Consider the following 14027-nt stretch of genomic DNA (forward strand, 5'->3'; position numbering starts at 1 on the left):
AAACACTGGTTGTTTGTTTGTTTTTTTTTTTTTTTTTTTTGTTTTTGGTACTGGGGATTGAACTCAGGTCCTTGCGCTTGCGCAGCAGGCAGCGAAACCACTGAGCTGAATCCCCAGTCCTTTTTTTTGTTTTGAGAAAAGGTTTCACTTTTCCAGGGGAAACCCTAGGCCCTCTTTTAACTTTTGGAATGGGGAGATTGATTTTTGCAATAGAATACTGATTCCAAAAATTCTTCCCTTGAAAAAACCAAAACACAAAAACAAACTTTGTTAGTTCTGTCACCAAATAAGGAAATCAGGTGTTAGTGATGTGGATTTGCCACAGAAGATTCCTGAAACTACACAGCCTTTTGCCTTTTTCTCATTGACTCCTCAGAGTGGAGAGAAGATGGGTGGGAGATTTCCAGTAAGTGGGGAATCTTCCTTTCAATGTAGGTCATCAGTAGAAACCTATTCTATGACATTCAGAGACACTCTTTCCCACCTACCTTTGCACTTCTGATGGATTTTGAACTCAACCACAATAAGTAAATCGTTTTTCAGATAGTTCTCAACTGAAATAACTTTTTTGAGACAGGACCTTGCTATGTAATTCAGGTTGGTTTTGAACTCACTATGTAGCCAAGGATGGCCTTGAACTCGAGGTATTCCTCCTGCCTCAGCCTCCTGAGTGCTGGGATTACAGGCATGCATGAAATGATCCTGTTTTTTATTGTTTGTTTGTTTTCTGATACCAAGGATTAAACTCAGGACCTTGCACTTTCCAGGCAGGTGAGGAGCCACTGAGCTACAGCCCTGGCCCTGTTTGTTTTGTTTGTTTGAAATGATTCTTGTTTGTTTTCTTTATATTTTTTTCTCCTACTGGGAATCAAACATTTCTGAAAGTTGGGTTGGAACAGCCACTGTCGCTGACAAAGGAAGGCTTGGTTATTGGTTAAAGCAAGATGGGGCATCTGCAGGAGCCCAGGAGGAGCTGGAGTTCTCTACAGACCTTAACAAGCATTTCATTGGGCTTTTGTTTCAGCTCCCTCTTCCCCATTTTGGAGTTTCTCGATGGTTGCTGTGTTCATGGGATTTGTTGGAATATTTATCATTTGGCAACTATACAGAAAATGTAGAAAGAAAGAAAGAAATGATGAAATTAGTCCCATAGGTAAGTCATAGCACATAGATTATTTTCATGGGTATTTGTATCAAATAAAGAATTAATTAGCAATGGGTGGTTGAATTAGGTTTCTTATAAATTACAGTCCTCTTGAGCCTATTATTTCAGAATCTTCAAAATCGAAAGGGAGCATGAACACATGAAATGTGCAGAGGTTAAAGAGAAATGTTGGAAGCATGAGAACCAGTAACATCACGTCACCAGTTCCCACTCCTTGAGGACCCCGCCAGGGGTGGGGAGGTGGGGTAGGAGCTCCCCAGCAAGTGTGCTGTGTAAGCAGAATGGGAAGAATAAATGCGTTCACCTTGTAACACCTGAGTCTGAGTTCAGGAAGCAGGTGCCGGGTTCTCCGTGTTGCCTTTGCTTTCCCCTAGGTGAACAGCAGTCTCCAGGTGTCTAAAGCTCTCCCCAACCCACCAGCTAAGTCCAGGTGCCTTGTGCAGGAACAAAGGCAAAACACGCTTTCGGTTCTCGCTTACTGATTGCCAGTGATTTGGCAGTCGTGCAGATAACAGTCCTCCACTCTAGCTTGCCTGCTCCTGTTTTCCTCTGTCTTACATCCCAGCCTCAAGGGACCTTTGAGGTAACTGTCACTTTACAGAGAGACTCCTGGAAATTTCATTGGTTTCATTTTGTCTTTTGTTGTGAAATATGCAGAATAGTCTCTAACCTGACCATGACTCGTGTTTCTGTTTCGTTTCAGAATGGAAATCGGCTCGATCATATGAAGGTCAGTTTACTTAGCACTTCTCCAGGCTCTGAGATCTAACCACACATATGAGTCCAACGGCCAACGAGGCATGGCACATGGTGACAATACTAGCACTCTGGAAGGCTGAGGCTGGAAGGTTGCAAGTTTGAGCCCCATCTGGGCAACTTAGTGACTTGGCCAGACCCTATCTCAAAATAAAAAATAAATAAGAAAGCAGGCTGGGATATAGCCCCTCAGTCTCTAGGTTCAGTCCCAAGTACTGCAAAAAAAAAAAAAAAAAAAATCCGAAGACCTACAATAAGTGGAAATGAAAAATACTGATACTCTTATAGTGATGAGCACAGAGAGATTTTAGATTGTGGGGGAAGGGCCAGGGATGTAGCTCAGTGGAGCAGCGCCTGCCTGGCAAGTGCAAGGCCCTGAGTTTGATTCCTAGTACCCAAATAAATAAATAAAGAGTGGGGGAATCTTAGTATTTGTTGGGAACACAAAGAGGACCTTTGGAGGGTCACATTAGGCACTCAGACTCCAGACACTGTCAGCTCTTTTGTTTCCCGAGGTGCTGATGCCTGGGCCCGGGAAGCAGCAGAGACCCCCATAGAGGCCAGGCAGCTCTCCGCCCAGAGGTCCTGTCCACTCCTAGAACACTGCTCCATGCAGAAGGAAGGACAGGTCCTGTAACCTTCCATATTTACTGATCGTCACTCTTTCTTGTCTCCAGTTCCTGTGACCCTGGATGAAGACACTGCTCACCCCCACCTCCTTCTATCTGAGGATTTAAAATCTGTGCGACTAGAAGAGTCTCGTCATGACCGACCTGAAAATCCAGAGAGATTTGACTCCTGGCCCTGTGTGTTAGGCAAGAAGCCCTTCACCTCAGGAAAACACTACTGGGAGGTGGAGGTGGGAGACAGGCCTGATTGGTTGGTTGGGGTATGCAGGGAGGACGTGATGAAGAAAGGGTTCATCCTCATGTCTCCCAAGAATGGCTTCTGGGTTGTGGAGTTATCTGGAAAGGAGTACTGGGCCCTCGCCCCACTCCGTGTCCTTCTTTCATTGCCAGAAGCCCCTCGTCAGGTTGGGATTTTCTTGGACTGTGAATCAGGAACTGTCTCCTTCTACAACGTGAATGACGGATCTCATATCTACTCATTCCCCAAGGTGTCTTTCTCTGGCCCTCTTCTTCCGATATTCTGCTTGTGGTCTTGTGATAAGAAGCCCCTGACCATCTGTCCGGTTGCAGCTGATGGGCCTGTGGAGGTCACAGTCATGGCTGATGCCCAGACCCATCAGAGACTGTTGCCCCCCATGGGGCAATAATCTGCCTCTGGAGTCGAAGATAGTCAGTAGCCTCTCTGAATGAGTGACAGTGTATTTCAGCCACAGGGTCCTTTCACCTCCCCCCTCCAATATCCTCTCTTCAGGCTGTAGCTGTCACCGTCACCCATAACCTCAATTCCTTCTTTGGAGCAGAGAGGAGTCTTAAGAAAATTGTGACTGGATTGACAGATTATAGGAGCTTCTTAATGTGTTTTAGATCAGACAGGTTTTAGGAGCTTTACCATAAAATCTAAAGGCATACAAATGACTAATGAGTTAGGAAGAGTGTGGCAGGAAACATGGTGTACAGACTAGAGATGATATTAAACAGTGTATTTTGCATGTTGTACGTAAAGAGTAAAGTGAGGGGCTATAGCTTTCTATGTGGCAGTGTTGGAGAGATTCTGGGTAGAGCCCCAGAGTAATGTGCCCATTTTATATCCAGCCCCAATCACTGTCTCCTCCTCCTCCTCCTCCTCCTCCCCATCTTTTTCCCAGGTCTTGATCAGACCTCACTTCATTAGCTCAGAGAAGTTGTCTTTTCTTCCCTTATGTATTTATTAACTCTCTGCTTGAGAGACATTTGCAGGATTGTGAATGTTTTCCCCACTTGAAGGCTTAGCTGTCTGCTCCCTAGACCCAAGAACCTTCACCCTCACCTAGTCTCCATGCTCCACCCTCACATGCCAGTCCCTCAAACTTCTGCACACCTACAGCAGCCACCCTTTGCACAGACAAGTCTTTGCTGTTCACAGATGGTGGTTCTGTAATGTGATCTGGCTCTCAAGCCTTTTGTAAGTCCTGGAATTAGTGTCCCTTTTACTTAGTGTTTTCCATATCATATTTTATCTCATTGATGAAGATAGGATTGAGTGAATACTGCATCAAGAGCTGAGCACAGCCACCCACAGAGGAATGCATTAGTGCACTTGATCCCTCTTTCTCTTGGCCAGCTGGGCACTTTGAAATAAACCCAAGAAAGCCTGGTGTGGTGATGAAAACTGGTAAGTCCACCACTCAGGAGCTGAGGCAGGAGGATCACTGAGAGTTCAAGGCCAGCCTAAAACATACCGAGATCCTGTCTCAAAAAAAAAGCCTGGGGTGTGGTGGCACATGTCTATAGTACCACCACTCTGGAGGCTGAGGTAGGTCTGTTGTGAGTTCCAGGCCAGCCTGAACTACATAGCAAGACCTTGTGTCCAAAAAGAAAAGAAAAGAATAAATCCAAGACTGGAAAGCCAGGTGATAACTTTGTGTGTCACATTCCATACAGAGATTGCAATGTCTCCAGATTTATTTAGCTTCTTATACAGTGTTATCACTCAGCCCCTGTTCCTGCTGGTGTGCTAGAGCCAGTTCATGCCAGCTTGGGACAACGGGCCAAATCATTTGGAGCAGGTGTTGCCAGAAATATAGAATAAGTCTTTTTTTCCTATATATATAATTTATTAGTATGCTACTGCTTTGTTCCCATAAGTCATCAAAAATCTGTTAAATTTCTAGCAAGCTATACTCATCAGCCTATTTTTGTTAGTATTCTGGAAATAAATATCCATGAGACTTTTAGTTGTCTGTGCTTAGCTTTATTTTCAGGAAAATTTATATTGGGTTATTGAAGAAACATGAATCTGCCTAATGCTTGAATTCCATAAGTTCAAACATCAACTTTTAGAGATAAAGAAGAGTAAAGAGGCTTAGTCAGAGACACACAGTGACCGAGCTGGAACTAAGCCAGTATCCCAGCCATTCACCAGGCACTGGGGAAACTGTAGGATAGAACAAGAACAGAGTAAACTGGTCTGGAGCCAGAGTTGTAAGAAGGATATTGAGGGAAATCCTGAAAGTTGTCCCGTTGGTTTAGGAGTTCTCACATACAGGGAGAGTCATGAACCTAGAGACCAGCTTCTGCTAGAAGTAGGAATGGGACCTGAGCACCTAAGGGAAAGATCCCTCCATCATCATATTATTTCCAGTACCAAACCTTTCCCATCTGCCTGTGCCCTTCCACAGACTTCAATAACAGCACCTTCCTTCCCATCCATCACAGGTGATGTGGTGCTTTGGGATCAAGGCACAAGGCCAGCTTCGGAGTATTCATGGTCCAAGGCCTGGTGTGGTTGAGATCTTAAATGTTCCCCTAAAGCTCATGTGTGGAACAATTGTTCCCCATGGAAAAGAGGAGGTGGGGCCTGGTGGGATGAAGGAGGTCCTTAGAGTGTGCCCTGAAGGGAGCCTTGGGCCCTGGCCCCTTTTGTGTTGCTCTTTGTCCCCACTTCCCAGCCTCTGTGAAGTGAGTGTCCTGGCCCAACCACCTGCTCCCCACCATGATGCTCTGCATCACCACAGGCCCACAACAGCCAGGCAGCAACCATGACTGGAAACTAAACCGTGAGCCACAGTGAGTCCTTCCTCCTGTGAGTTGGTTTTCTCGGGTACCATGGCACACAGTAATGGAAAGCTAACACAGGGCCATGATGTGGGGTTGTTCCCAGCCAGAGAACTTTGTTGGTCAAGACTTTCTACCTCTTCATGGTGGACCATTCCCAGTGATCAGCCAGTATGAAGCCCTTACCTGAGCTCCACGGTTCCATGGGCCACCTCAGGTTCAGAGATCATTGGGGAATGGCAGAGGTCTTTGCTGTAATTGCATTTTGTCAGCTCCTTCCTGACTAGCCTTCATCCTTGACTTCCCCAGGGTGTTGTTGCTGAGGGCTTCCTAATAAATGCTCCAAAGTCTGCTTCTCTAGGACCTTCTGAGAGCAGGATTCTCAAAAGTGTTTCATTTGAGAATGGTAGTGTTCTCGGAGATTTAGCTCAGTGGTTCTGGTGCCTGCCATGTAAGCACAAGGTCCCAAGTTTGATCCCCAGTACAAAAAAAAAAAAAAATTCCATCAGCTGAGAATGGTGGTGTATGCCTATAATCCCAGTGTCTTTGTTACTTTTCTCATTGCTAAGACAATATACCCAACACCCAAAATTAAAAGAGGAAAGGTTTATTTGACTCCTAGTAGAGGTTTTAGTCTGTAGTTGGCTGGCTCCAAGGCAGGGTGGCACATGGCAGAGGGGCCTTGCAGAGGGAAACAGTTCATTGCACACAGAAGACAGCAAAAGCAAGCAAGGGATGACCACAGCTCTTTCTATTCCTTATATCTTATTCAGGCTATTTAGGGTGGATAGCACTCACATCCTTGATCCTAGCTTTGCACCATCAATCAAACACTAGATCAGCCACCTCTGAAAAAGCCCCACTCATGGCTGCATGAAGCTTTGAGGGGACATCTAGACACAAGCATAACAGCCAGCTACTCCAGCAGCTGAGGCAGGAGGATCATGAGTTTCAAGCCAACCTGGGCAACTTAGTGGAGCCCTGTCTTAAAAAAGGCTGGGAATATAGCTCAGCGGTGTGGTGGGGTGCTCCTGGGTTCAATCTCCAGTACCAAAAAAGAGTGTTTCAAACCCAAGATGCTTTCAGGAGATCCATGAGGTCCAGAGGTCAAAGTCTTCATAATGGCTGGGCATGGTGGCATACACCTTTAATCTCAGGATTTGGGAGGCTGAGATGAAGATTACTGTGAGTTTTTGGTTAGCCAGGGCTATATAGTGAGCTCAAGGCCAGCCTTGACTACATAGTAAGATCCTGTCAAAAGTCTTCATAGTGCTATGAATTGCTGTTTTCCTTTCCCCACCCCGTAACCCCCACCCCATACTAGAAATTGAACCCAGGGCCCTTGTACTGAGCTACATCTCCAGTCCTTTTTGAGATGAGTTCTAGCTGAATTGCCCAGGCTGGGCTTAAACTTTCAATCTTCCTGAATCAGCCTCCCAAGCCTACCACACTAGGCTAAAAAGACAGGTTTGCAGCAGGACATTTTCTCCTACTTCGCTCTTTGGTTTAAGAACTAAGCTACGTGGCAGCCATATCGTCTCTGAGACAACCCTGCCAGTCTGTGGTTTTAAACTAATGAGTTACTAAAGCAATGGCTTGGTTGCTATATAATGAGTTCGAGGCCAGTCTGAACTACATAGTGAGACCTTGTCTCAAAACCAAACAAAAAGCAAAACAAACAAGCAAATCTGTTGCTATAAAGCTAAACATAGTAGAGCAGCCTGTAAACCCAGCATTTGGAAAATACAAATTCAAACTTATCCTGAACAACTTAGCAAGACCCTATCTCAAAAAACACTTAGGGATGTAGCTCTGGGAAAGCTCTGAGTTTAATCCCTAGCCTTGCAAAGAAGAGGAAATCTATCACTCTGATATCAGCCTGGTGATATTTTCATCCTGGTGCTTCAGCTGACACCGAGTGTTGTGGGCCTAGGGTGAGGGAACCAGGACATATTGCTGTGCTTGAACAGAGAACCACAAGGTTCTGAGGGAAAGGTAAATCAACAAATGAAGGAACCAGTCATGATGGTGTGTGCATGTAATCCCAGGATTCGAGAGGGTGAAGCAAGAGGATCACCATGAGTTCAAGGCCAGCCTGGGCTACACAGTGAGTTCAAGACCAGTCTGGACTATATACCACGACCCTGTTTGAAAACAAACAAAATATATATATAAATTGCTCCCCATCTTCCCCAGTACCCCTAACACAAGCCCAAATCCCATAACAAATTCTTCCTGCATATCTAGGTGGGCTCCCTGCTTCAGTAACAAGTGCCCTAGCCCTAAGTACCATAAACAGCTGGCCGGATAGCAGTCGGCTGTGGCTGACAAGACCTTGGCATGGGCTTTGGCAGCAATCAGAAGGAACGAGTTGTATCTTGGCCCTAGATTTCCATTTCCCAAGTACAGCAAGATCTCTCAGCATCTAAAGCCAATAGGAACTTCCCACAAATTTCTAAGAACAAAAACTGAAACAAAAGCATGTTCATGACTTACTGATGATTTTCCAGTAATCAGATATTCACAGAAGGGAACAGTGGTTTTATTGTACATTGTATATACGTGTTTCATCTTCCTTCCCATATCTCTACCTCAAATGATAATTTGTAGGGAACAAGGAAAGGGGATGTTATTAGAACCCCTGCAGTAGGTCCTAGTCTCCAGTGAGCAGGACAGCACAAAGCAAATTAGAGAATAAAGACAGGAAATGAGACTCAGAGAAGAAGCTGAGTTCCAGGTCTGATCGAGGGTGCTCTGGGCAGCAAAGACAAAGGCACCCTGAGCTTGCCACTATTTATTGGGTTCATAGGGAGTAACAGATGACTCATAGGGTGGCGATAATCCTGGGACCATGAGGATCTTATAATCAGAAGAAGTATCAGAAGTCTCGGAGGGTGGCTGGTAATCCTAAATTGACAAGGATCTTATGCTGATGAGGATCTATGAGAAGCTTATGTTAATTAGGACAGTAAGATGAGCAAAGACATTCTTACAACAGTAGGTGGAATGAGTTAAGCTGATAAGAAACTTGTCCCTCCCCAGGTGAAACCTTTCTCTTACTACTCAGTTCTCAAGGAACCAGCTGATGTAGTCTTGCCCTTGAGGGTCACAGCATCACAGGATCATTGAGATCTCCGCTGTGACCAGAGGCAAAAATGGAGTTATGTTTCTGCATGTCATAGCCAGGCTGTAGGCAAGAAGACATTCCACAACTCTGGGTCTCCTAAGAGGAGCAGGCTGGGAATAGGGGAGATCTTCTTGAGAGTGGCCTCACCTTGCTGGGCTGCTCCTAAAAAGGAGTCAGGAGAGGTGGCCCAGAGCATTTTCTTCTCTGCATTAAGCAAGATCTACTACAATTTATTGATGAGATTAAGATGCCTGAACTTGACATTGGGGTAAGAGATACAGGATTCCTTTTTAGTGTTTATCACTGGCATATATTCTCATTCATTTGATTATATAGATCCAAATATATTATAGAAAAAAATAAGGAAGACTACTTACTAGTCATGTTTAGTTGAATAACTATTGCAGGTCTCAAATTTTATAGCTCTTCATGTTTTGGCCACATATACATATATAGTAAAACATGATGCAAAAACAAATCAGTTCTAGTGTAAGACCGCTGTCCTTACCAAACGCTCCGAGGAGCTGACTATAGTGAAGCACACCCAGGGATCCCAGCGGTGCCTCCAGAATGTAAGACCGAAGGCCTTACCAAATGCTCCAAGGAGCTGGAGTGGAGCACACTCGGGGATCCCAGCGGTGCCTCCAGAATGTAAGACCAAAGGCCTTACCAAATGCTCCAAGGAGCTGACTGCAGCGAAGAACACCCGGGAAGGAACACACCGGACAAGTTGGAAAGTGAAAGAGAAACAGAAAGTGAAACCTTAGTCTGGCCAGACGGCACTCCCAAAGCAAAGTAGCTTAGAGAGGCGATCAGCCCAGAGTCCGAGGCTCTTTTTATAGGGGCTTGCAGAGGAGTTAACAGGTGAAATTTACAGAAGAAGGAACAAAGGTTTAGTGGTCTTACATTTGTATGTTAATTAGCCTGACATGTACTGTTAGTCAGCAGATGCTTTGTAGATTGTTCTATAGATAGTGGTGTCTGAAACAAAGGGTTGGATAATTATGACTGATAGGGATCTTATCTAGTGTCGGCAACTAAGAAGCATCTTTATCTATTTACTCACATTCAATCACAGTTGGGGCTAGGGGAGTTTTATGATTACAGAGTTATGCAGTCTTACACTAGCTTTCCCCAAAATTCTCTGAACAGTCATTTTAATTATATCCTCTTCTTATGGAGTATCGTCTTTTTCTTTCCCATACCAAGAATCAAACTCAGGACCTTGCACTTGCCAGGCAAGAGTGGCTCCACTGAACTACATCTGAGCCCCAATAATTTAGTCTTGTTTGTGATTATTAACCAAGTGCCAATTAATGAAAACATACATATGCACACAAGCCATTCCTGATTATTTAGTGACAAACCAAAATAGGTTTAGTAATAAACTAAGATAGGATATTTAAATTAATTCTATAAATTGTTCCTAAACACAAATTAACCAAAAGTGATGATGCATGAGTTCAGATTAAAGATCAGTTTTTTATAATGATGTACATTTCCTCTAAGCATGAATAAAATAAACATGGCATTTCTGAAGGATATTTGTATATTTAGGGATTTTTAGGTGAAAAGCGACACAATGAGATTTGTGTTTGGGAACAATAATTTTCCTGGCAGTCTTGTGGGTCATAGTTATAATCCTATTAAAAGGACAATTACAAAAATGGGAAGGACCTTTGTCATAAATATAATACAGACTTGTTATTTTTCATTTCTAAAAAATTCATACAGATTGCTAAGAAACAGCATCAGGACCAGTCTCAAACACAGTGGGCAACTAGCCTAGAGGTCATTTCTAGAATATATTAGTCAATTAACATGTGAAAAATGGCAGCCTCATTATCATAGAAAACACAGCAAAATACTGTAGTAATTTGATAACCTTTACACATTCCCATAGAGGTTGGGGGTTTGGCTCAGTGGTGCCACCACTTGCCTCAAAAGTTCAAAGTCCCAAATTCAATCCCTGGTACCAAAAAAAAAAAAAAAGAAAAAGAAAAGAAAACTTTTACACATTCCCATACTGAGAATATTCTTTTGAAATAGCCCACAGTTGCTGGAGGGATTCAGTGAGCAGGGCTTGGGTGAGCAGGACACTGGAATCGGCAGTGTGATGGGTTCCTATTTCACAAAGGGCCATTGGCAGTGAGCTCATACCCTATGCCCCGATGGCTCTACTTCTGGAAATTTATCAGACAGTTAATCAGGAACAAAGACTTACGTATATGTGCATTCTTTATAACCAAAAAAAAGAAGAAACTCTCACAATTTTGGCCATTATGCAACTATTCAGGGCAAGAAAGCCTTACTGTTTCTGTGATGTAAGCATAAAAAAAAACTCAGTGGAAAGATATGCCAACATGGCACTCTTGTTAAAAATATTTTTCTGTATTTTATTGATTTTTTTCCTATAACATTTAGAGCTTATCTTCAAATAAAGAATTGCTGGCCACATGAGTTGCTCTGAGAGAACTATTCTTGGGGTTTACGCTGGGCTGTAGCTGTAGCTCAGTGGTACAGTCCTTGCCTGTCATGCCTGAGCCCAGGGGACTCCATCCACAGCACCTTGAAGGAGGGGAATGTAGAGAGATATTCTTAGAGAGGCAGTGCTGGGCCCTGGAAACTGAGTCCCTCCTCTTGCCCTGGTGCCTTCACCTACCTTCTTCAAGGACGTAGTGTTCCCCCAATGTGCTCTTCTCCCTGGGAGGAAAGGGTTGCCAAGGTGAACAGGAGTCTGCTGCTGCCCTGCCTCTGTCCTTTTGTTTTTTGACCTGCACAAATACAGTAATAATAAATTAACAACTTACTTTTTTTTCTGGGCCTCTGTTATGTGGTAAGCACTTAACCTGCTTAATCTCATTTAATTTTCCAACACATCCCCATCGAAGGTACCAAAAACATTATTCCTTTGTTTTTCTTGCAGGTGTTGTAGCAATGCTGGAGATCAAAACCAGGATGTGAGGATTATTCCTTTGTTTTTTTTTTTATTTGCTTCTTTTGAGATAGAGTCTTCTTACATAGGCCAGTCTTATATAGGCTACCCTTGAACTCTGTAGCCCAGGCTGGCTCAGGCTCTGCTTTAGCCCCCAAGTGGGATCATTGGACACCACCAACACCCTGCTACCTTTTTGGTACTGGGGATTGAGCTCAGGACCTTTGGGCTGAGCTACATCCCCAGCCCTTTTTACTTTGAGCCAAGATCTGGCTGAATACTTAAATTGCTCAGGCTGGACTCCGACCTGAGGTCCTCCTGCCTCAGCCACAAAGAGTGCTGGGATTAGAGGCAGGCACCACACCTGGTTTCATTTCTAAAACCAAAGAACCGAGGCTTTATGAGGTGAATTGATTAGCTGAAGCCCTCATATCTCATTTTAGTTTTTCCCTGGCTCTCTCACTTTTTATCTCCATCTCCCTTTATTTAGCCCACAACCCCCTAGCTCTCCATCTCTCTGGGCACCTTTCTTTTTTCCCCCCAAAAGTAAGCACACCAGGCCCCTGGAGTCAGGCTTTCAGGAGAGCACTTCTCTTTTCCTTCTGCTACTGGCTTTTAATTTTTGCCCCAAGGGCCACAACCTGCTTTTTCACTCAGTGGCAGAGGTTCCTGGTGGCTTTTCCTCCACGACCAGAACCTCGAGGGCAGTAGGTGCTGCCACTTCTATCCCTCTGTCCTCCCTCCTCTTGGGCCCTCTGTTCTTCAAACTCTTTGCCTCTCTTCAGCACCCCTTCTTGCTCATCTTCCCAAATATTTTTCTCTTTTCGCCTCCATTTTATTTCCCTTGTGTCCAATGTCTGCCTCTCTGGACTTATCTTTATTATCATTTCTAAAAGCAAATACATTATTCTATCATAATTTTTTTAGTTTAGTGCAGTGATTGCAAGATTCGTTCATTTATATGCAACGCACTAGAAGGCACTCTGCCTCACAATGGCTTTCTTGAGACTAAGTCCATCTGGGGCTGCAGGGTCACTTGGTCGTTTTGTAGGTGCCTGAGCAAACAGGGGCATGGACTGAGAATCCCCTGGAAAGGGGGCACCGAGGGGCGTTGGGGGCCAATGCAGAGTCCAAGTGCAGGTCCGGGGAGCGCGGAGCGCCCCAGCCTCACTAACTTCTTGCCATTCGCTCCCAGGACGAGGCTCCCGCGCCCCCAAACTTGGAGATGGTGACGCCCAGGCTCTCCTCGCTCCTGCTCGCGCTCCTGCAGCTGCAGGTGCTGTGCGCAGGTCGGTGCCTTTCTCGCGCCCCCTCTTGTCCTGTGGGATGGAAATATTCCGGTGAAAGCAAATGAACCCGTTCTGTCCCTAAGGCTTCTGTCTGCCGAGGTCGCGAGCGTCCCCTGGGTTGTCCGGGGAAGACCATGGGAAGGGACCTGCCCAGGGAGGGAGCCTGGCCCGTGCCTGACCCCACCCGCCCTTGGCTCGTCCCGCAGCTCGCTTCGATGTGATCGGGCCCGCCGAGCCCGTGCTGGCCGCGGTGGGGAGCGACGCGGAGCTGCCCTGTAGTCTGTCGCCCAACGTAAGCGCCGAGCACATGGAGCTGCGCTGGGTCCGAGAGGCGCCCTTGCCGGCAGCGCTCCTGCATCGGTACCCGCAGGGGCGAGCGCAGGAGTCGGCGCCCGAGTTCCGCGGGCGGGTGAAGCTGGTGGCCGACGGCATCGCAACAGGGCGCGCGGCCGCGCAGATCCACCGAGTCCGGGCCGCGGATGAAGGCGACTACAGATGCCTCTTCCGGGACGACGCGAGCTCCGGGGAGGCCACCGTGCGCCTCCGAGTGGCTGGTGAGGAGGCTGGAGGGTTTTGGCTTTCTCCGTGGGATCCAGGCTGGCTGCTTTACATTAGAAACCATTAAGATTCACTCTCAGAATCCCTTTTAGGCTGAAGTTAAGCGGGAAGCTTTGAGATGGGAAGGGTGAAAGCAAAGTGAAAATCTTTCTTATGGAGGGAGCTTTATTTCAGTTATCTTCTCTTTCCCCTCAATGATAGGATATTTCCCCGGTGAAATTAATTACATGGATAATGCAGTCAATGGCTATATAATATTATTTTATATAAATATACCATAATTTACTCAATCAGCTCCCAGAATCTGACATTTAAGTTCTGTCTATTATTGAGGCTATGCTGCGCCTTGAGATTCCTTTATGGCTTAGTCTCTAAGGACCGATTTTTTTTAAGATCAGAGAGCACAGCCCTTTGCTAACATTCTTGATTCACCCAGAAAAAAATATGACTTTATTTTCTTGCTTCAAGACAAAATTTAGGATGAAATAGGGAAAATGGTTAGCACTCTGGAAAAAGTACAAATTGAAGTTTGACT

The 14027-nt window shown here is 45.3% G+C and overlaps 1 protein-coding gene and 1 pseudogene across 2 annotated transcripts in view; both read left to right on the plus strand.

The window, feature by feature from the left end:
* Positions 1–14027, plus strand: part of LOC101697974 (butyrophilin subfamily 1 member A1) — a 35026-nt gene that overhangs the window by 15851 nt on the left and 5148 nt on the right. The window contains exons 6-7 of the mRNA XM_087181081.1: positions 12841–12934; positions 13117–13488. Coding sequence (XP_087037207.1) covers positions 12841–12934; positions 13117–13488 — 466 coding nt within the window. The remainder of the gene's footprint in view (positions 1–12840; positions 12935–13116; positions 13489–14027) is intronic.
* Positions 1027–4763, plus strand: LOC147826254 (butyrophilin subfamily 1 member A1-like; annotated as a pseudogene). The gene is made up of 3 exons (XR_015439395.1): positions 1027–1153; positions 1869–1895; positions 2599–4763. The product of XR_015439395.1 is annotated as a butyrophilin subfamily 1 member A1-like (transcript).

The sequence above is a fragment of the Heterocephalus glaber genome, unplaced genomic scaffold (genome assembly GCF_053883595.1).
Source record: "Heterocephalus glaber isolate CG9 unplaced genomic scaffold, H.glaber_assembly_v1.0 deba00001472, whole genome shotgun sequence".
In the NCBI taxonomy this organism is placed as follows: domain Eukaryota; kingdom Metazoa; phylum Chordata; class Mammalia; order Rodentia; family Bathyergidae; genus Heterocephalus; species Heterocephalus glaber.